The following is a 23509-nucleotide window of genomic DNA, read 5'->3' as shown; positions in this document are numbered from 1 at the left end:
CCAAGGGTTCCGTCTCCGTCAGCACCAACAGCCGCGAGAACCCAGGAAAATGGACCGCGCAGATCTCGTTTCCCCCCAACGAGACTCATCCTGCAAACCCGTGGCAAAGTGTTCCAACTCACCGCCAACTTTTTTTTCTTTCGTTTGATTGTCATTGGCATTACGCACGCACGCCCCTTTACGCTACCCAGGTAGGTGACCCGCGCCACACACTCACACACATACCCTGCGATACGAACGCACCACACATACACACACACCCCTTAATTCACACGGCCAAAATTAATCCTCTGCTTAAACCCGTCGCCCGGGCTCGTGGCTCGCTCTCACCTCTCACTCTGTACGTGCGTGCGTGCGTGCTTGCGTGCTGTCATGGGCAGATTTCCCGGGATTGCGGTTCCCCTCTGATTAGCCCTCCCTACTCGCCGGAGACCTCGGTCAGACTTCTTGTGTGTGCGTTGCGCGCATGAACTTTGCTTTTTCGCCCTCTTGTTCGGTTTCTGGAAATATGACCTGACAGGCTACGTTACACGGTTACACGAGTCGACGTGACATCGCTGGTTGACGACTCGTCGTAAAGTCAGATGATAATGGTCTGCTAGTGTGGTTAGGACAACGGCCGATGGCACATCACGGACACCGTCTGACGAAAGCATCATGACACAGAAGGAAAAACAGCTTGTCCAAGGCGATTCTGATTTGCAAAATCCTAATCCGTTGGATACAAATGATTTGTAATGGGTGATTCGTGAGAGATGGGAAGAATGTGATGAGAAAGAGAAGAATAATCCGCTTTCCGCACGGCTAGTCTGCCACCCTTGATGTTGGACCCGCGTTGTCGGTTCTGTTTCTCTGCCCATTACCGCTCTTTTCTTTCTCGCTGCAAATGCAACTCCCCTCTTTGATACAGCGCCTATCAACTCCCTTTTTGCTTTTCTCTCCGTGTCTCTCTTCGCTTCAACCGCCGTGTGTCTCCGGTTCGTCCCGTCTTCCGCGATTATGGCCTGATCCACCCCCTCCTCCCAGTTCAGGTGCGTCAGGGTACGTCTCCTATCGTTTCTTTTTCTGTTTCTTTTCAGTGTGGTGGGCAAGGTGTATGCAGCAAGTTGGAGGTTGTCATTGGTCGGCAGAAAACGGTGCCTTTTGTGTGGTCGAGGCAATGCTGGGTTCGTGGTCGCGTAGTGTGTGTGATGTGCTTCAAGGCTTCATGTTCTTCGTTATCCCTCTGGTGTCGTTGGCCGATGCAGAGAGACCGTTGTGGCGGAATGAGAAGGTTTGTGATGATGCAGATGATGGATGGTCGTGTGGTTTCGTAGTGTTGCAATATGAAAGGAACGATGAATGCTGGTTCGACGGAAAGAATCGGATGAAAACGTGCGCCCGAGGGATTTTGAAGATGAATAGGAAATGTCGCGTACTCGCTCCCGCCCCCTGCACCAAAACAGCTTCGACATCATTCACCCCGCCATGCCCGGACGCCTTCAAGTCGAATTCATAAAAGTCGGACGGTGTAAACACAGTGGAGTGTCGCATTACTTGAGTTTTAGAGCCTCGATCTTGGCTTGTATGCTCTTGAGGATTTCCGGGTCTGGTTCTGGCTCGACCTTGCGAGGCTTCAGGCGAGGACAGTTGGCGTCTTTCTTGTGTCCACACTTCTTGCACTCGGTGCCGTCCTCCGCCCCGCCGGGGAATATCGTCTTGCACTTGTAGCACTCGTGATGCGGCACAGCATTCGGCCCAAACTCGTCACCAGGGTATCCGAACGGATACTTGTCCTTCTTGGGACTGTTGATGCGGTTAGCAGTCAGCGTCGACATGTCACGGGGGTTCAACGTACGGGTCTCTGGGACAGTCGGTGCAGCGGTTGTGGCTGCACTTGGAGCATGTCTTGCTGCCGGCGGTAAAGAGCGTCTGGCACTCGTGGCAGGTTCTGCGAACCCTCTGTCTGGGCTTCTTGTAAATGAGATCCTGTCCTCCAGTCTTGCTGGGGCGCTTGAGGACGATGTCCTTGGCGTCCTTTGGATCGTACGAGTAGTCGGGGATGATGGGAGCGTTCTCCTTCTGGGCCTTGAGGATGGCGGCGCGCTTCTCCCGGCTCGCGATGCGCTCGGCCTCGGTCCGCTTGGGCGGGTAGCGGACGCACTTGGTGCAACGGACGTGCTGGCAGGTAGGGCACTCTTTGGCGGCGGCGAAGGTAGCGTTGCACTTGTGGCACGTTCGGTGAACACGCATGCGGATGGGCTTCTCGACGCGGAGAGCGGTGCCCTCGGTGGAGATCCACTCGCTCTGCTTAATCTCGAGGCCGAATCTCTCGCCCAACTTTCTGGCGCGCTCCTCAAACAACTCGGCTCTGGGCACCTTGACGACGCCCTCGAGGTCCTCGTACTTGCTCTTGGTCGGCTCCTTGGCGGTCTCCTTGGGGGCGGCAGTAGGGGCGGCGGCGGGGGCGGGACTGTGATCATGTTAGACTCGTCATACAGGCCATTGCGATATCGCAAGAGTTGGATGATAGGAAGAAATTGGCGCTTACGCAGTGCTGGACTGTCCGGCAGGCTGTCCAGAGGTGGAAATGGTCGACTGGCGCTTGGAGGAGGATCCCTTGAAGACGGTCTTGGCTCTAGCGAGCATCTTTCCCAGGCCCTTCTTTTCCTTCGGGACCGAAGGCCCGGCCTGCGCTGGCGAACTCATGATTGTTGTTGCTGTTGTTGTAGTGACGAAGCGTTGGTTTGCAAAACGTGGGATCCCGGGTCAATTGTGGATTTCCTGGGGTGAGTTGAAGATCTGCAGTGCACTAAAACCACAATCGAGCAGGGCTGGGATTGGTGTTTTGGCGATGCGGTTGACGGAGGAGCAATTGTGTCTCGCGGCAACGTCTTTAAGAAGCGTTGGTGGTGGCGGTCGAGAGGCGAAAAAGTGCAAAAGGTGTGTGGTATGAGGGTGGTGGTTCGCGCTGTCGGGATTGATCAGCGGACTGGAGGCGAGAGCTGGATGTCGATCGTCGGTTGTTGCGAACCGAGGCAGCACGGCGCAGCGGGCGACGTCGAGTTGCGGCGGGTGCGGCGATGTTGACGGGCGAGAAAGGTTGAGTCCTCCACGATAGTTGTGTCTATCTCCTTCCCATTGCCTGGCGGTGAGGAAGAAGAAGAGGTCGAAATCGCGAACGACTACTTTTTTAGTTGTTCGGGATGAGTCGGCCGGGAAGAGGGTGTGGTGTAAGAAGGGGGGAGGATGAGGAAGAAGAGGACGGACGGGACGTGGACGGGGAGGAGGTGGTTGAAAGGAAGTCTGGAAAAAGTGGGAAGGCAAGCCAAGGCCAACCAGGTGGTGTACCAACCCAAGTCAAGCGTATCCGCCCTTTTTACTGCGTAAGTGGTGCGCCGTACCGTATGCACTGCGTAGCGTAGGTAGCGCAGGTAGTGGTCCCAGTGCAGCGTCCCAAGAGGGCGGTGGGAAGGCACAGGGGTTTGAAGGGGAACATGGGCAGAGGGCTCCACGTCCTTGGCCAGCAGCAAAAGCGCAGGTTGCTGGTGCTGGTGCAGTTACAAGGGCCATGCAGTTCCAGCAGCAGGGGCAGCGAACAGCGGGCAGCAGAACCAAAAAAAAACAACAGACGGGGGCGGAAGACCAGACCTTACCGGCGACACACCTCACCTGGGCTGGGGAGCGGTACCAAACCAAACGTGGACTGGCAGTGGTAGCACTAAAAACCCACCTCGCTGGGTGACTGCTGGTGACTGGTCACCCATCACAGCACGGTGGCTCCAGTGGCTCCCCCCCAGTGGCTCCCCTCGAATGGCCGTGGCCCCATCCCGGAGACAAGGCTCTACTCTTCAGAACAAGAGCGACCCACAGTTCTCGAGTGGATACTCTCACAATGGAACTTCACAACCCAGGCTGGTGTGGAAAGATACGTACCTGTCCCGAGGGAAGGGTGGAAGGACGCCGCGACAGACACCCGACATCCAGACAGGCCAACCAGCCAGCCAGATTCGAGCGTCAGCACAGGCGCTGCATCTGGGGCTGGGGTGTGGTGGAGCAAAGGGAGGGGGCGTCCACCCTCGCCCACCCCTCCCTCTCCTCTCTTTCACTCCTGCTTCGTTTAGTCCTTGGTAACGTAACTGCTGGGATCGATATTGCACTGACTGGCGACAGACAATGGGGCTGGATGACTGGATCATAGGGGCCGTCCATATCTCTCTGTCTCTACCTACCTAACAAGCAATGCACCTCACTTGCACACTCGCAACTCACATAACCACTGCACTTCTTATCCGCACATACAAGACCACCACATCGCTCTGAAGCGAAGAAGCGAAGCGGGGGTTCTGTACCTTCCAATTGGGAAGCATGTCCGAGCTTTTCTGGTTTCTGCGATAGCGGGCCTGGAAAGCGGGGGTCTGGGGGGGTCTTGAACCACACCCATGAACCCTGTCAACCCTGTCCAGAAGCACAACCACAACCGGGGGATTCACACGGAGCTGCTCTGGAATATGTCCGGCGCTAAGCCTTTCGGGGCCATGCCTCACCTCACTCACTGCGGTTGCTGTCGACACTACTGCGTGCTGTCGACACGAAAGAGCGTTCGTTCCTGGCCTGACATCCGTGATACACGTCTTAGCTAAGACTGCCGTTCCTTGGGCGTGCAGCAGATCCCAGACTCTTCCAGACACCACATTATGGACGAGGCTCGGAGGGAGACGCCCAAAGAGGGATTCCAGGAGACGGCGATATCGACCTTCGAGACCGGGACGGCGTGACAGGACGTCCCCTTCGCCCTCGGCGCGCGGATGTGTCTGCCTCTCTCACCATGCACCTTCCGTCTCCCCAACGCTAACGAGCTGGGCACAGGATAGCCTCAAGAGAGAGGAAGGGCGGTGGACTAGCTGGGCCTACATAGTACCTTGCCTCGAGCTAACTTGCCTACTCTGCTGGTATCCGTAGCCTGCTGGCCAAGTACGCCGTAGCGCAGCCTCCAGCCGTGGTGTCCGTAGCGCCGCCTCCTCAACTTAAGGTGCCGTGGTAACGTGCGGTGAAGATCCCAAGGCCAGAGCTAGAGAAAGGCCCTTTTAACACACAGATGATGGCTTTTCCAAAAGTCCCCTACCATCCAAACCAACCAACGGACCGCGGCATTCGACAAGCAAACCTTTCTTTTAGAGATCAAGCTCCGGCTTGTCGTCGTGAGACCTAATTAAAACACGACCGAGGATATCCCATTCTTTCTAGTTTCCCGCCCCCATGATTCCAATTCCCGTCTGTTGGCGGGGGGCGCGGCCGACCGACCGACCGACCGACCGAACGACACACACGGTATCGTACGCCCCCAGCATATATCAATCGACAAGCCGGACATTGTAGTGTCTCACTCTCGGTCGCTTATTAGTAGATGGGGAAGGGGAAATACACTCGACGGGGGGAGGGGTTGAAGTGTCGTGTTGAAGAACCAGAACCTCGGAACGCATACAACGCCTGACGGTTGATTGGCAATTGGCGGGAATTACTCTGTAGCAAGCGACGTAATTACATGTTTGGCGAGTGGGATGAGGAGTCTCTCCCGTGACCTTCGCTATCCGTACTCATGGACGGTAATGACAGCAGAACCGGCCGTGCTCACCTCACCTCACCTCACATCACCCTCGCAGCACCTGGCACCTGGCATCTGCACCTCCTAACAACACTGTGGAAGCGTGAAAGCAAACTGCGTCTTCATCCTGCTGCCCACGGCCCCAAGCACCACCCACCCGACCCACGGGTATCTAGATAGCAAGCCGGACCCGAAATGGCTTAGCGGACGGGCCTCCCTTCCCTTCTTTAACTTCCCGCACCGGGTACGGAGTCCACTTGGGCAGAGCGCAAAAATCTCACTACTGCAAGAGAAGCCAAAGCCAGATGCAGAAGACTGCTTCCCCGGCGCCCTGTATCCATCCTCTTGCTTCCCAGACTCCAGTCCCAGGCTCCCAGCACATGAAAAAGAGCAACGGGGGCCCGCTGCTGCGATGAAAGAGGCATCTGGATCGCCGAAGAGGAGATCCTTTTGAGAAGAAGATGAGCAAGCAACAAAACACACAAGACAGAAAGGGCCCACCGCCTCCTGAACCTGAACCCGGCCGAGGCTTTTCGCAACACGTAGGATCGGCCACGATAGACGACAGCACCGTGTAATGTCTTGGATCCCGAGCATAGGGGAGAGCCGCGGTCCACGGGAATGGTAGCGGGGCGTCTGTCTGTCGTGGGAGGGAGAGAGGCCCTCTCGCTATGAATCAATATCCCGTTGATACCAGGACGGTGGAACGAGACGGCCGGCCTAGCGTCCCAGAAAGAGACACTTAGATGCCTCGGACGGGTCAGGTCAGGTACGGCACGACGATGATTCCTCTTTCATTTCAGGCGCGGGAAGCGCAGAGCCCCTGGCGCGCGCAGCACTGCTTCATGTCGGTCTCTCACAATTAAAAACACCACGCGATAGACGTTCGGCCGCATCGCCGACGGCTTCATCGGAGCGCCGCGAGCCCGACACTGCGTTCCTCACGATGGCTGTTCGCTGCTGCGACTGCGCAGTACCAAGACCTACGTGCCGGGGTGAGATGCATGTAGCCTCGGACAGGATGAAGCTCCTTCTGTTGGCTCCTCCTGTGTACGGAGTGCTGATACGTAGGACGGGTTGTTGGATGGCTCCTCTCCTCTCGCTGTCCTGTTGGAAGGCTGTACAGAAGATGGGATATCCGTACAGTGCAAGCAGGACCAAACGAATAGGAATGGAATGCCCCTTGGTGCAGTGGCCCTCTCAGGTCCCAGGACCGTCCCTTGCTTAGAGGCGTTGTGGATTTGGGTTGGTCCCATGTCTCTCGCACCTAAAAGCCTCCTGACCTTATTCCCGGGCACCGACCGAAGCGATCCCAGCAGTTCATCCCCGACCCCAGAGAGGTAATCCGGACGGTAGGAGGAGGTGTTCGTTTGTAATCAGCGCGTTGTGAGGATGGACATGTCTTGCCTTGGATGTTGATGTCTAGTGGTTCGGATTTGCGGCGTAGGAAGTTGGGAAGCAATGGAAGGCTTACCGCTCCTTCATCGTGTGCACGTGTCAGTCCAGCAGGCCGGGGACAGGGCGTCGCATCAGCAGAGTTTCGTTGCTTCTTTTTGCGAGTCTCTCCCAGCCTTACTGTGTTTTGCGGCGGAAGTGTTTTTCCCAGGGACACGCCCCCTAGTAGAAGAGGAGAGGAGAGTCGATCCGAGTCGAGGGCGCTCGCACTTGGGAGGACTTGGTTAAGAGCCCCGTGTGTTTCCGTGTCTCTGGTATCCGTATCTCTCAGTGTCTTACTGCGACTTATGCAGTACGTACCTGCTCTTCTTTCCCTCATGCACTGGATCCAGTCTTCCTGCTATTAGGCCCCTGATTGGTGCTGTAGACGAGAGAGATGAGATTGGGCGCCCGGGGGGCGTCCACCTCAGAGTTTAGAAACGGGGACTGGGATTTCGGGGGAAGTTTTCAGATGGAGACCTGTCGCGTTCACTGTGCACAGCGAGGCCCAGGCACCGCGCGGAGACGAATGATGCTCACCTCAGGGCCCAAGCACCCGGGCGAGCGAGCACATCTCCAGCACAAGCACCACATAAAACAGCAGCGGGGGTGTTGCTGGTCCCGTCAGGCCAGCACAGGGCGGTACGGATAGCAGGGAGACACAATCCGAGGTTGCTCTCTGCAATGTGATGTACCCGTACCACTGTGACGGCGCCATCCATCCAGCAGTGGAGGGCCCTCAAAGATTACGAAATCACCACCACAGGAGGTTCCAGCGCCATTGCCTTGGCCCTTTGCCAGTGCCAGCGTCCGCCAACCAGTCAGCATCGGCCAGAGAGTCAACCGGAGAAGTTGGCGCGAATCGAAACCTCTACTGCCCGGGACCGGGGGCCATGCCTAGGGCGTGAGCTTTCTTTCCCCTGGCAAACCACACCACCCACACCACACCAACCTCGGGGCCAGGCTGAAGTCGAACGTCGTTTCCAGCAATTGACTACAGCACAGATTATTACTTCACCAATGGAAGTGAAAGAGATTTAGGCGGCTCCCAAGCGTACACGGCCATCTCCACTCTCATCTTACGGTCGCACCTCTCTCTCCCAGCCGAGCGGTCACAACTATGCTTTTTCGTTCTCGAAGCATTGGCGTTGGAGTTACCAATACCGACTCGGAGCGGATGTGCGGTCAAAGGGCACAACAAGAAATGGCCTCCCTCTCCAGAGATCCGGTCAGGCCCAAGGCCAAACACACAAACAGACAGGGCCCTTTCTAACAACCGAACCAGCTCGTTGGAAAAGGGTCTCCCATCAACCAGGACGCAACCAGCCGATTCCACGGGCTGGGCTGCGGGAGACAGATTGACCAACGCACCAACAGAGAGCAGAGCCCAAGAGGCTGGAGAGGCGGTCAGACATTGGACAACACCAGTGCCGCCCGCAGACCTGGGCGGAGGAGTCTCACCAACGACGCTTTCGTTGACGCTGGCAGAGCCTTTTGCCTAAGGTAGTGATCTATCTGCCATGGAAGTAATCGCACACAGCAGACCACAGACAGGGGTGTCCTTCTTCCATGGAAACTTCAAAAGTTCTACGCCATGCTTGTTGCTTTTGTTGCCTGCCATGCGCACGTTGGATGAGGTACCCGTACGACAGACATGTCGACTCACCTTTGTGTCACTAGCGTCCGAGTCAGTGGAAGATGTCAACGTCAATCAGCCAAGTGTCAAGTGTCGCCGTCGACGTCAACCCGTCGCCCAAGCGTGCGGGCCTCGACATGTCCGCAGTACGCACTCAGACATCTGGGCATGCTGAGGCGCCGCACACGCGACGCCATGCTCGCAATTGATCGCGCCTCGCATCGCACCAGACACCGGGAAGGAACACCATCACTCAATGCCAATTCAACCTCTGTTGACAGGCCCTAAAGGACGCCATCGTCACCTGCACAGCCAGACGCCCAAGCCAGTGCGATACACATGTACAGCCAGCCCGCAACAATTAAATAGGAAAAAAAAAAAATCATGCCATCCCCGCTGCTGCACCGCAGGTCACCACCACCGCACCGCATTGCAGCGCCGGAACACCGCAAGCTGCATGCCGGTGACACCCACAGCAAAAGCGGCGGACGGCTGTCAGCTGCTGCTATTCACACAGGCCGGCGTCGGCGTCGAGCTCCGCACAATTTACCAAAGCCCGTCTCCTTCTACGCCTTCTTCGAATACTGCCCTGCGCCGCTGGCGGGAACCTCGCTTGGAGCGATGGCTGAATAGGCCGCCGACGATTGACGGAACCCTGGCGCCACGCCTCCCGATTCACTTGCCTTGGACACGCGAGCCGAACACGGCCTTTGCTTCCAACCGCCCTGCCGGGTCTCTGCTTAGGATGGTTGTCTCACCAGAGAACCGACCTGGACTGGTGTGTTCTAGATCTCGCCTCGAGCTTAGTCCAGACCCGGCCATCATCCCTCTCGTCGACTCAGGTTTCGCATTTATTCGGCCGTGAATGACTTACTACTGTATGGGGTACAAGGAGACGAGGGCTGCCTAATTACCTTCCTTACCTTGGACCAAACAAAGCCAGAGGCCCCGCTCGCCCATGTTGCAAAAAGACATGCCGTCCGTTGCAGACACACACACAACCAGGCAGGGAATGAACGGAACGATACTGCGAGGCGTCAAACTGCATATCGACCGGCTGCGACTCTCGCGGTGGCAGATGAGAGGTGACACGTCCTGAGGGACAGAATTGCCGCCCACATACCTTTCTGCGCTCGCGCCCAATCAAGCGTATCGCCGCCGATGCATGCGAGCCACAGAGAGGAGGTGCAAACATCTGCAAAGCCCACGCCGTTCCTGGAGAAACACACAGGTGTTCTCGTCAGGTGCAGCTAGCTACCAGCCCCCCGAATCATGGTTCATGACAGCAACGTGGATTCGTTCTGGCCAACGAGCAGCAGCTGTTGGACCAACCGCATAACAGCCGCATATGACCCGCCGCCCGTCGGGGTTGGCGATCAACACGATGGAACCCCGAAACGGCAGCTGGCCAGTCGGGTCGACAGATTCTTCAGCAATCCTGTCGACGCCTTTACTTCGGGGAGACGAAGAGTTTACCCTACGCCGTAGGACTGGCCCGGCCGTGTCGTTCCAAGCGGTCGACAGGTTCCATCAGCCCCGCACGACTGCCACGATGTCGATGCGACTGGCCTCAATTCCGCCTCCGGCCTTTACTGCAAATGGATCTCTCTGCAGAAGCGGGGCCCGCGGGATGGCTACTCGCGGCCGTCTCTGACCAGACACCAGACAACCAGTCTCTCAACAACTTCGTTCCGTGTCGTCATGTCACGCACAACTCGAATGACTTGCAGCGGCTACATCTCGTCCGACCCTCCGGGCGGGTGCTCGTGTATGTATCGACTGGGAACATTGCTAATATTACTGCTGCACCGCGCCCGCTTCCCCTCTCTATCGGCCGTCTCGTTTGATGAGCAGACAGCCCATCTACATGTGCTTGCCCAAGCGGGTAGGTGGAAGGACAGCTCCTCCGTCGGACCAAACTCCAGAGGTGTCTTCACCTGTAGCATCGACGGTGGCCGATCGCCCCCGCTCGTCCTGAGAGCTGCGCGGGTTTTTGTGGCGCTTCGGAACGATTTAGCTCGGATCGACGTTCCTGTGTGCTAACTACCCGCTGGACCCCCCTTCTCCCTAATTACGGAGCACGTTGTCGGCGCCGCATCGCACTACACAATTTAAACATCATCAACTGAGTTCTGACGACCATGGGGATGCAGAGACCTGCCGAAGCCAGCCGATATCGTGTCATCACTTTGTTGGGTGCTGGAAATCGTTCGCGGTGTCTCTCATTCCACGACCTACCGACCTGCTGGAACGACTGACATCAGGTGGCGGCGGCGACACGACAGACAACGGATGGCCAGACACAACCGGTGGAGTTGATTCGCTGTCCTCTCTTGCCGCCATGCACACCAGCACACCAGTTGCCGCTGTACCGGGTTCGGAGTCTTGGGGCGACCACAATCTGGTGGCCTGGAGAAACCGGCCAAGTGGTTCTCGATGGCCGGCGGAAAATGTTTGCTTGCATTCGGTCTCGTCCCTCAGATCTGCCCATTGTGGCTTATCATGGCTTCACAAACTCCATAGCGTGCGAGCGAGACAAGAGCCATTGCCTCCCTCACCGCTCCTTGAAGACCAATCAGCAAACAATCCGTTGCCCTGGAAAAGCTTGGGATACCGAAGGATTGTTCAGAAGCAGGCACCATGAAAGAAGCATTTTCTGGAAATGGCAGTTTGGACGTCGCCAAAAACTGATAATGGGCATGCCTTAAGTCTGGGCAACTCCACTTACCCCTCTTCAACCCTCCATTGGCTCCTGTACGTCGGCGAGAACATGAACAACACCGTCTTACAGCAACTCTACTTGGGCTTGCATCAAGCAAACAATCAACAGCCAACTCATCGTTGACAACCGTCGTTACACACAGTCAGCACAAAGGGTTGCAACTCAGACGGAGGCTATCGAACAAGCACTCTGCCCGGCAAACTCAATACATGGGTCAATGAATGCTGTAGGGTAAAAGTCCAACACTTCCGAGGCGACCCCTCAACCACACTGGGAACTTTTGCAACCGCGGCGAGGCAAAAGCCTTGTCGCCCCCCGAGTTTCAGAATCGCATGCCACGGTTACGCCGACGAGGCCGCGGGCGTATCGACTTATTCAGCTGAGAGCCTCACTAAACGCTGAATGGACAGGCGTGTACAGATCTCGAGACCGTATCGCCAGCCGCCCACCCGCTGTTATTTCCGGGGTATTCTCATCTACGCCACTTCAAACAAGAGATCCCAAGCAGATGGTGCGCTTCAACGGTTTCGGTAGCCCAGATTGTCTTTGGCACTGATTGGCGCCGAGGCGTTGATCATGAGTCCCTACAGTGCCAGACCAACCCCCAAGTACGGACTTCTTTATGACGTTTCCGCGCCGCCGTCTTTCGCTCTCGATAGACACGACCCTGCTTATGTTGCTAAATCGGTGCCTCTTCCAAATTGTTTGCGCATGTTTTGGTTTCGTTCACTGGGAAGCCAGCCCTCTGACACAAAACACATCCACCGACCAACGGCTTCTTAGTCATGAATCCGAAAGCAGCAAAGACATGGCTCGCAAGTGCGACACTGTCTGAGGAGTCCGCTGAACAGGTTTTCCGATGACGACGAGCAATTTTTGATGATCGTGCCGAGCGTTGTGCAAATCCAACTGTGCCGCGACGACAATTTTCGCAGCCGAACCGTGTGCTTGTTGCCGCTCGGCCTCGTCCGATCATCATCTCTTCTGGAAGCCCAAGTGCTTGCGTCCCCGGTCCTTGTCAGGACGGCCCGAGACGAGGCGCCCTCCAGTGCGGGGCGGCGGTAAGGACGAACCCACGAGTCGACGTGGTTCAGTTGTTGATTATTCCTCGATTTTGCCACCGCAATTGTGTGTATCAATAATATTATTATTATTTTTCTCTCCGACGGCCGTCAGCATTTCCACAGCCCCAACTTTCTTGCAACCCAACACCCGCGTTCCAAGGGAGGAAAAGAATTGGGCGCGGCGCGCGGGCAAAGGCGGGTATATTCCACTTGTGGTGCCATTTCCCTGTCCTTGCGACCGGCCCGCGCTACTTTCCCCGTTTGTCAATCAACTCCGTTCCCCCTCCCCTCCCAGGCGAGGGCCCTTACTGAAGATCCTTACTTCTACGCCGTTGGCACTGCGAACTTTCAAATCCCGACGTGTGCTTAGAAACCAACCCCCGGGCTTTGATCAGCGCTGTACGGATAGCAATTCGACAGTACGGACTTACAGAGTCGTAGGGGATGGCCAGCGTCATCGTCTAGTCTCTTTCGACGTGCATGCGTGCGCCGTACGGTTTGGTTGTCGTCATTAGAGTTTCGCGCAACTCTATTAGACTCTAGACTACAGATCCTTTCGGGGGGCCATGTTGGATAGGATCGTTCGGAGATGAGCAGAATTACGGGATGGTCGGATGCCAAGGAAAACGTGGTATCAAACCATGAAGCTATCTCGAGGAAGCTGTCCTACTAGTTCAGGAAAGGAGTTGGCCGGCGAAATTCTCGGTTTCGGTGGCAGACTTTGTCCGCCGGGTCGCATTCCGTGATTGGTGAGAGAGGGGAGGTCTGAAGGTTTTCCAAGGGCGCCGTCCCAGCAGATTGCAACATCAAGGGTTGATCGACTGCGGTCAGAACCTTAAAAACGACTTGTTGCAAGAAACCCACGGCCGCGCGACCCAAGAGACGGCGATGTCTGGCATTGACATGGCATGGCCATGAGGACAAGGCAGCCCAACCAAACCTTATGATCCCTTCCCCCCAAAGCCTGGGGGTTTGTGGTGCACTGCTGTTCTGCCATGCTTGATATCTATCTATTAGACTTTGAGGCTGCGGGGCCCCCGACGGCCGTTGAAGGCGCTGTCCCTCCCGCCTGGAACGATCTACCGAAGGGTTTGAAAGAGCTCCGGGGAAGGGTTATATCAAGTTTGTCGACTCAGAAATAACCCCCTATCATGACAGAGACATATCGCGGGCCCCCAAGTTGTGTCGATGCGCTTGGTTTGGTGATGGTCTGGCGACCCGCGACATGAGAGTTGTCGTCTCTTTGGGCCTCGTGCTATCAATATCGACAAACCCTCCCTCCCCCTTGCCTGGGTGGTTCCCGGCACGCGGCATCAGTCCCGAGTCTAGTCTCCCTGGTTTGACTGCCAGGCCGCCTCCCAAATCCTGACAGCTTCAAACAGTACGTAACCTCTTCTTTCTCGGTGACCATTATCCTGACAACGCGCTTCTCGCAGGATTGCTACACTGCCATCGGCAAGGCTGTGCGATCGCCTGCCTCTCTTCTTCTCGGAATAACCGCTCGCAAGAGCCCCGTATTATGCCGTCCCGGGTTGCCTTTCTCTTTCATCCATCCCCCCGGCCTGCGTGCCTGTGTCTTCGGTGAGGTTATCGGCGAGACGGAATCATCCGTCGAAAACGCAAGCAAACACACGCATGGCTTACTTGATTCAGTCGGCCACTCTGACAATCAACAGGGCTGTCTGTGTGGGCTTTGTACACTACGTATGACGATGAGCATCTTGTGGTGCACGGAGAGGGGACCACGGGCCACCCGGGGAAGCAGCCCGGCGAACGCTTTGTGCGATGGCAGATGACAACGGCAGCAGTGAGCAGCAGGCTGAGGTGGCAGGTTCAAGGTAGTCCTTGCTGCTGCTGCTGCTGCTGCTGGGTTGATGTCTATCAACGGAGTGTGGGGCGGGTTCTTCATGCCCGCTCTCAAGTCCATCACAGTGTGATGGGTATCCATACTGAACGACTGGGTTGGTTTGTCAGTGTCGAAAAAAAAAGGGACGGAGTTTCCCGTTGGCAAACTGAAGAAGCTGCAGGATTTTCTTTTGCCTTTTTCTTTCTTGGGATACGATGTGCATACTCCGGCCAGAAACAGCAGTTGCCCAGGCCGGCATTCCCAGGTGCATCCGCCAATCTGCGAAGTATATCCGAATGATGTGCAGCGCTTTACGTGTCAGGAAGTCAGAGAGAGAGCCCAAGGGGGCACACGTTTTACGATACGGCCAATTAGGCGTGGGCCAACAAGACAGGAGAGGGAGGTAGATACACACGGATACGCTGGGCAGAGATGGCGACCAGGACTGGGAGAGATACATACGGCAACTCTCCCGAGGCTCAAGGGCATGGCCAGCAAGATGACCGTTTCATAGCCTCGCTGGATGTTGCGCCGCCGAGTGGCCATGGTCCCCAGAGGAGGGAGGGGGCGGCAGGCAAGGGAAACACACAACAAGACGGGCGGGGAGTGGGACGGACAGTCAGTCCGTTCGTGACGTGCAATATCGGGAGTTGCTCCGGGGCCGCGGTCAAAGAATTACACTGATGGCCTGTGGGGGCGAGAATGAACGGATCAGCCCGTTTTGGGACGCGATGGCCGTGAACGAATGGTGAGCGGACGGTGACAGGGCAGGGCAGGCGGCGTGGCGGTCCGTTGGGCGAAGCAGGTACAAGTGTATGCCAGATAGGGCAGAAAATAGAAAAGCAATAATAAAAAAAGGCATGGGCCGTGGTTGAAGTCATTGGGTGTGGGACGATAGTCAAGGGTTTGCAGGAGAAGTAGCTCCGAGAGCAGCGTGCTGTGTGTGCTGTAGCGAGGTGTGATGGCGAGGCGATGCACCGCGTTGCTGTACGCTGTAATGCAACCTGGCAATGGGCAGCGATCAAGGGCAGCGCTGCGCAGCGGCCCGGCGGGTTGAGAAGAGATTCCTGTTCTTCCTTTCCATCTCGGGTAGTGAGGTTCCCGCTCAACCGCTGCTTCTTGCTGGGGTGCGAGTTTTTGCATTTTGGGCATCACTGGCTCGCTGTCATGAAGAAATGGTGGGTTCTTTGACGGGGTTCAAGGAGGTTCCGTTTGACTCGAATGGCATCACAGGCGAGCGGGAAGGCCCGCGGGAGACGGTCCAGGGGGTTGGGTCGGACGACTCAGTCGGGCATCCTCGAATCGCAAAGGCTGTCCTTGTTTCGATTTCGTGCCGCTCGTCGACGTTTTCCCTTGATGATTGTCCGTCTTTTTCTGATTTTGCAACTCTTCACCCTTCAACTCCCGAGCCTAGGCATGGTTCGCCGGACGGGAACAGGGACTCGTTCTGGACCCGACGCGACGCCGGAACCGCGGGGAACGGAATGCAGCCAGCGACGGCAGACATGGACCGCAAAGGGGAAAGGACGAAGGGCGGTGCGGTACGGGAAAGCCTTTTCCCCTGATCGGCTCCCCTAGTGGGATGATCTGATGTTCTGGACGCGAGGGCACGAGGGGGTCGGAAAGGAGGTTGACATATTGTTCAGGGTTCGCGTGCTCCAAAGGTGGTATTCAGCAATTGCCCATTTCATGATGTGTTATTCCCGTCTTGGCGGAGAGTTCAGAGGCCCCCGGGCTTTAGTTTTCTCTTGTTGAGTGATTTTCAGGGACGAACAAGAAGGGGGAACCCTGAATCCTTGATAGACTTGCGTCAGGCATGAGTTGACTCTGGATGCTCTGAAAGTTTCTTTGATGACAGCCGTTTGACAGCACGCTACGCCCAGAACGGTAAAGGGGTTCGAAACGGGAAACGGCCAAAATTGGAGCCTCAACGTCTCTCTGTCTGGGTCTTGTCCTTGTGCCGACTTGCCCGAATGTGCTAGATACCCCCAGTTCTTCTGCTGGATATTCTGCCCGTTGCAATATTCGAGACTTGTTTTGATGTTCTTGTCCTTGAAGATCAGGCGCGGAGAGCGGGCAGCGCTGTAGCCGAGATGGCTTGCCGATGGGGGCAATTGGGGGCGTCTTGTTCCTCATTTACGCAGTGATGGGGTACTGACTCTTCGGACTCTGGCAAATGTCAGAGCGCGGCCCAAGGGAATGGGTGACTGTGCGGGTACCTACGTCACTCTGGGCAGATGGAGCTCGTTTCTCTCGAAATTGACTCGGTCTCTCTTTTTGTGAACAAGGTGGGTTTGTTGTTTTTCTGGGTGGATATGTGATTGATCCAAAGGCCCATGCTCTTGTTTAAAGTCGGATCCGGGCCGGATGTCGGGGTTCCTGAGTCGTTATTCCCATATGCTCTGTCAGTGCGTCGCGGGCACGGTCTTTATGAAAAGTGATTGATCCTCGAAGAATCTTGGGATGCAAGATACGTAGGGGCTGATCCGATTCCCTGGGGTTGTGAGAGTTGAGCGGCCGTGATCGCGTGCTTAAGTCACAACCGCGACGATCGTGTGAATGATGGCCTGGATGGCTGGTAGTGTGCCTTCCGGGCTGAGCACGTCCCGTCGTGCTGTGCCGCAGTTCGCGGCCCAGAGTTTGATATCCAAAGAACGGGATGTCCAGGTGCGGAAGACGGAACCACAGCGCGTGAACAACTATTGCGGAGCGCTGTGGCAGCCGGGAGGCAATCATCGCGGAACAGAGGAATAAGACCCTGGGCGTCGGGAGGCAAGACGGGGACCGTTCCCTTGTCTCATTCTTCATAGGGCTTCACCGAAGATGGAGATTGGGGGTTCGAGCCGGGGGTCGATCACAGCGAGAGGGAAATGGGAGGGGGGTGCGCTCATGGGCACCGTTACGTGGCCCAGCCCAGGGTCCTGTCTGTTGGTAGCACCGTAGCAGGCTGGCATCTCTCTGCCCTGGCTGCGCGACTCATGTTGGGCGGGAATACGGCGGAACAATGAATCGTTGCAGGAACTGCTGGTAAGGTTGGCGGTGTCCGTGCTTTGGACGAGATGAACGCCCACGGTTGAGGGCCGTTTCTGCGGTTCTTGAGTGCAATTGTCAAAGGCAAAATATCCGACGTTCGTGAGTCGAAACTTCAGGTGTGCGGCGGCCGCTTCGACGTGGTGCGATGCCGAACCAGTCCGCCGGGGTCGGGGCATCTAAATCTGGAGTTCCAGGGTGTTTATGAGACCACATCGGCCGGCTGTGAACGGTGGCTATCACCATTCAGGCCGGTCGTCGGCCGCCATCGAAGCGAACCGTGGAATGTTGGTCCCAGGACACGGCGGTCCCAACAGTCTGGCATCCGTGTTCTCCTGCAGAATTGGGGCACGAAGGATCGGTTCCGCGTTGGGTACGGATGGAGACAAGTTCCAGCGAAATGGACTCTGTTTCGAAGGAATTGAGGCCGAATACTGTGTGGATCAAACGAACGACAGCAGGATGACGGATATTAAGTTCCCAAGAATGCCCTGCGATATGGATCCGAGTCGTGGTCGTGTTGGTTGTTGGCGGTGCCTCTGTCAGGTTCTTGTCAGCCGTGCCTCCTTGGTTCTGCATGTGTCAAGCCTGTCAAACGTCAGGTGCGTGAATCATGGTGCTGGGGAGTCCGACGTCTCGGGCAATATTTGAGTGAAAAGGGACTTTGGAAGGATTTGAGGTGCCACAGCTGCTGCGGAGCTGACAGGAACAGTGTCAGATCCCCACACAGTCGCAGTTGCCCCCTTTCATGACATCGTGTCTCGCTGCTGACTTTCCCAATGAGGGAAATGCTCACTGAAGCTGTGTTTGGTATCGGCTCCGAGGTTATTCCCAAAGGCATTGAGGTGTAACAAGACTGTTGATTGCTCAGGATACGGCCTGCCGCTGGTCGTCTCCACTGGAGAAGTCAGCATGACTGGTTCGCAGAGCTCCACAGCTTAGCGTGTGGCTTCCTAGGCTGCTGTTGGTGCCACGCTGACATCGCAATTCGAAGAATGTGGCGGACATAGCTCAGTTGGGAGAGCGTCAGACTGAAGTCAACTTCAATCACTTAATCTGAAGGTCGTGTGTTCAATCCACACTGGCCGCATCTTCATCTTTTGCCATAATCGGCTTGTTTTCTTTTTTCGTTCTTTCTCTCTCGATCAGCTCAAGTCTTGATTTGTAGATAATACAAGAGGGTATGCTCATATGCCTCCAAAAGACCAATGTTCTGTGCCCGGTATATCGACGTCGGTCTGGATGCGTCCTTTGTCACTGAGGCCGCTGTCTGCGATACCCGGGCCGATGACTTCCTCATTTTCGCGTGCAACTCAATAAATTTCCAATAAACTTGTTGAGATTGGGCACCTTCTTCCGGAATAGAATGAGACAGTCGTATTCAACTTGTGGTCTGCATCTTGCCTAGTGATGCTGTTGGTGATGCTCTGAATGAGCGATAGGCGGGACCGTCAAAGCTCTGCCGATAAGGACCCGGCCCGGAGATAATCCACGCCCGCAATCTCCCGGGACAATTCGTCACGAAACGCGACTTCGAAAAGCTTCACTTGAACTCCAGTACACGACGACGACACGCCCACGCTCCAGTAGCATCCGCATCGCATTCCAACACGCCGCTCGCGCTTATTTGCCTCCCATTATACCCTCTCTATCCCAAGGCTGTGCACATTGCCTTCGCACAGTCGCCCGCCACCTGCCCACGAACACCCCCACCACAGCTTTATGCAACACTGGCCAACTGAGTCTTCGGAAACGCGCAACCAACAAGACAACCCCTCGAACCCCTCCTCCTCAAGTCAGCATGGCTTTCGTCACTGCCAACAGCCGACCGGCGTCGATCAGCTCCGTCGCGCCGACTCCGGCGGCGCCTCCCCGCGCTCTGTCCCGGAAGGTGGCCGCCGTGACTCACTCGACGCCATCAGCGCTGCCCAGCTCGACGAGAAGCTTCGCGGGCTGAGCTTCGACAGCGCCAGCTTTACTTCCGAGGCCTATCCCTCCATCGCCGGTCAAAGAGTGATTGATTACGAGAATGCCCTCACGCCTTCGCCCCGACAGCCATTGGGCTTCAAAGTCATTAAGCGATCCGATCCACGACCTGATGGCGTTCAGCTTACAGACTTTCCTAACGGTATGCCATGCTCGCCCTCGGAAATTTGTACACATGAGGGCTAATAGACTGCGCAGAGATCTTGACCCATGTCCTATCCCACTTGCATCCCGATTCCCACTCGGCGGTGGCGCTCGTCTCGAAGCGCTTCTACGCCCTCGTCACCACTCCCCACGCGTGGCGAATGGCCTTTTTGCGCTTCTTCCCGGGCCATGTCATGCTGGATGATAACTCCGGGAAGCCTCGCTCTGGTCCCCTTGAAGAAGACGTCTCCGAGTTTGTGCGATCTGAGGCGCGTTATTTCGCGCGCCTGACGCCGTTGGCGACATGGAGGAGCGAGTACTTGCTGCGCACACGTCTGCTTCGGGGCCTTGTGAGGGGCAAGCCGGGCTCCGGCATTGGGTCTTCCACTCGCAGCAGCAAAAAATCAAGTGCCGTTCTGACCTACAACTCGAAGCTGCCTTGGGTTGTTACGCACGTACACGCCGTGTTCTCTACCGCCGCTGCAAAGAAGCCTCCTCAGGCGATTCACGGAGCGGCAGACCTGGGTGTTGGGACAATCAGCGATCCTACAAACGGGAGAGTCGAGAAATGGGGCTTCAACGACCCGTTCTCCACGCTTCAGCTGGATGAGGTTATGCCACAATTGGAGCCATACGGCGTTGGAGACGGACCTGCTGCATGCCCCAATGTCATGGACGTCAGTCAGCCTTATGGGCTGATCTCTGGCGAAGGCTTTCCCGGTGGACGCGCCTATTTCCGTCCCGCAAACGAGCTGCGTGGCCGATATCTCGGCACTGATACCGGGGTGATCGACACGTATCCTGATATTCCCAAAATCCCGGAATTGTCAGAGGCACTTTCTAGCGTCTGGATCGCCAAGTCTACAGCGATACCCAACATGACGCACTCGGTCGTGGGTATCATTACGGGTTCAACGCTTGGAGTTGTTACATGCTATGCCCTTGGAGGAGACGGTAGCGGTCCCCGACATGCCAACGGCGAGATGACGGCACGTTGGGTTCTCAGCCCAGGCGTCCCAATTGTGTCTCTCAAGGTCGACGAGCAGTACACTCAAAAGCGCAAGACCGCTCAGCGAGTCTGGGCTGTCGCTCTCAATGCCCTGGGCGAGGTTTACTACCTTGTCGATGTTCCCAAGTCACCCGTTGAACGAGCCAAGGGCGAGGACATTACCAAGAACGCTTGGTACGCTGGCAGGTCGGTCTACTGGCAGCTCATCGACCAGACCCGCCGCCAGGCACAGGCCGATGATCTGGACAAGCATGCGCTCAAGGGCGCTTACTCCCCTCGATCTCCTGCGGACGCGATGAAGTTGAGCAGGGAGCAGCTCGTCGCAGAGGCTCGCGAGATTGACAAGTTCATGCGGTACAAGCCTAACCATTTCCGAAGAGTCTGCGACGGCTGGGACATGCGCAGAAGACTCGAAGTCGATTTTGCCAACGACGATGGCGGCGGCGCAGGAGAAATCATCGTGTCCATCCGCTGTGGCCTTGACGAATCGGAGCCCGAAGTCACACGTTTTGTTAGATCTGTCGCCCAAACGCCCCGGCCTAGTGCCGAGAATGCTTCCACTCCTATGGAAGAGTCAACACCGGTCTCGACGTCTTTGTTCGGAGATGGCATCGTCGATGTCAAGCCTATGGCGGCACAGCAACCGAGCAAGGGCGATGTGACGCCAGCTTCTTCGGGTTTGCTGACTCCCCCGGCCACGCTTAGCTCGCTTGACGAATGGTCTGTTTCCAGTCTGGCACTGGGAAGCCACAAGGTGTCAGAGATCACAGCATCTGCCGTAGATCTCTCCTCTCACGCTCTTGTGACTCTCTACGAGGACCCTCTCCACTTCGGGCACAAATCGGCTGCCACTCCCACCATGACACCGCAAACCGCGGAGAGTGTCGCAGAGATCCCAGGCCGTAGGACCCGCATGATTGCCATCGGAACCAAGAAAGGCGGCGTGGTGGTTTGGAACATGCGCGACCAACAAAACACGGAGGTCAAGCCCCTTCGAGTGATCCAAACAGACTCTCCTGAAATCTCCTGCCTGGCCTTAACGGCTCTCTACCTCGTCCACGGAGGAACCGACGGCCTGGTCCAGGCATGGGACCCTCTTGCTTCAACTCTGGAGCCCCTTCGCACCCTCAATGCCCGCTCCGCGGGTCGCGTCCCTCGTCACATGTTGACGATGAACCCTTCACTCAGTGGCGACACGTATCCGGCTGCGCGGGCCATCTACCTCGACCCTGACCCGACAGTCCTGCGCGGCATCACCTCCTTTGGCGCCTTCTTGCGCTACTGGGCTTACAGCGCCACCACTCAACCTCCCGGCCGCAAGCGCCGTCTTCGTCACTCTGATATTCACGGCCGCCTTGCGACGCGTCGCCAGGGTGGCAACGTGTCTGGTTATATCGCCGCCGAAACCGCGGAACTCCGCCGAGAGCAGGAGCAGAAGGCTCGTGAAGATGCCTGGCTGCGCAACCGCTTCGGCGTTGGTGCATTCGGCGACTTAACCGAAGAGGAGGCCATCCAGTACGCTGAGATGATCTCCCAGGAGACCTTGTTATTGGAGGAGCAGCGGCGTACTAGTGCCAGCGACACTGGCTCGGCAGCTGACGGCGGATTGGACACAGCGTCTTCGTTCAGCGAGAGTACAGTCGATACGATCACGCCGGAGCCAAGTGTGACCGGGTTCACACCGCCCCCTCCGGTGCCCGAGGAGGATGAGTACGAGGTGCAAATTCAACAGGCGCTTAGGCTCTCGCTCATGGAGGCTGTCAACGACACTGGACCGTCGCCGCGAGGCAACAGCTCAGGCGACTACGAGTTTGCAGTCAAGTACAAGCCCAAGGCGACCAAGAAAACGAAGCGGTCACCATCTACATCCCCGTCAGCAAGCTACACACCCAACGCCGGGTACAACGCAGCGGGGTCCTCCAGCAGGGCCACGCCCAGGGACGACGACCTGGAGCTTGCCCTGGCTTTGAGCGCCGGTGAGGCTGGCTCCAGCAAGCCTCCGCCGCAGGAAGACGACCTCGAGTTAGCTTTGAGGCTCAGCCTCCAGGAAGCTACCGCCAGCGGCCACTCGGGTCTAGGGATTGAGCAGGATCATTTCCAGCAGGAGGAGTTTCCCGTGCTGGAGACCAGGGGCAAGGGGAAAGGGAGAATGTGAGGATGGTCTGCTGGTTTGAGTTGCGCTTGTCTGATTTTCGTGTTTGTGTGAAGCAATTGGTCCTTTTCTTCTGCATCGTCGCAGGTAATGCCGTTAATCTACTTCTTTTCGAGTAAGATTCGTCTGCTCGTGCCCATACCAACCGGGTTCTTGCTTATAGAGCATTGTTCATGAGAACCCTAGAGAATAGATACTTTTAGCCCGTACACAGGTCTGTTCCCGTTGGGTTGTTGTATAGATCATGCGAGTAAGCACCATGCAGGAAAGGTGTGCAGTTTGACTTGTATGTTGAGCTCAGCCCGTCCTCGCCGACACTATGAGGTTTGTGGGTCAATGTAGAACGACGTCAATAACGACCCAGGTCTCAGGAGGCAACCGTCTTGTTCACGGTCGAGCATCATCGAACTGGTATAATTATTGAACAGGCAAATATTGTCTTGATCCTGGCTTTCTGGTTTCCCTGGCTGACAGTTATTGGGCAGTTGGCCGTATTTGACTACAATCAGACTGGAGTTGTACTGCGGCGAAAGCTTATACAGCTTGGGAATTTCTGCCGCTATGGATCACTCCTGTAGTAGCAATCTGAGAGGATCATATATTGACTAGGCCAGAAACAACTCAGTGTCTCGTATTTTTTTACCAATTCGAAGTTTGTAAAGCGGTTGACAATATCACGCATGCAAATTGGTCTCAATTTTGCCATAGCAGAAAGGAGATATTTGACGAGGGGAAACAAGAACGCGCGACTCCCAATACACCATGAAGAACGAATTTCTTCTCAGAAGTGAAATGCGGCAGAGACAGAGAATGCCGAGGTACGCTTGGGATGGACCTCAACTAATCTACTTTGGCTTTCTGAGTGAATATCGTAATCGCGGTAAATCAGACGATGCTATTGG

The 23509-nt window shown here is 56.3% G+C and overlaps 2 protein-coding genes and 1 non-coding gene across 3 annotated transcripts; 2 read left to right on the top strand and 1 right to left on the bottom strand.

Moving 5' to 3' along the window:
• Positions 1–1532: 1532 nt before the first annotated feature.
• Positions 1533–2688, bottom strand: COL26b_003177 (uncharacterized protein; the record flags this gene model as incomplete). Its single annotated transcript, XM_053176078.1, has 3 exons — positions 1533–1785; positions 1838–2452; positions 2531–2688. The coding sequence occupies 3 exons, from the start codon at positions 2686–2688 to the stop codon at positions 1533–1535; spliced, it is 1026 nt and encodes a 341-aa protein (XP_053039978.1).
• A 15628-nt stretch (positions 2689–18316) lies between these two features.
• On the top strand, positions 18317–18406 carry COL26b_003176. The gene has a single exon. It is a non-coding gene; the product is annotated as a tRNA-Phe (tRNA).
• A 632-nt stretch (positions 18407–19038) lies between these two features.
• Positions 19039–22610, top strand: COL26b_003175 (uncharacterized protein; the record flags this gene model as incomplete). The annotated part of the gene is made up of 2 exons (XM_053176077.1): positions 19039–19444; positions 19501–22610. 2 exons carry the CDS (start codon positions 19039–19041, stop codon positions 22608–22610), a joined length of 3516 nt encoding a protein of 1171 aa, XP_053039977.1.
• Between the last annotated feature and the right edge of the window lie 899 nt (positions 22611–23509).

The sequence above is a fragment of the Colletotrichum chrysophilum genome (assembly GCF_026319265.1).
Source record: "Colletotrichum chrysophilum strain AFK26 chromosome Unknown scaffold_17, whole genome shotgun sequence".
Taxonomy (NCBI): domain Eukaryota; kingdom Fungi; phylum Ascomycota; class Sordariomycetes; order Glomerellales; family Glomerellaceae; genus Colletotrichum; species Colletotrichum chrysophilum.
This window is presented reverse-complemented; position numbering and strand designations above follow the sequence as displayed.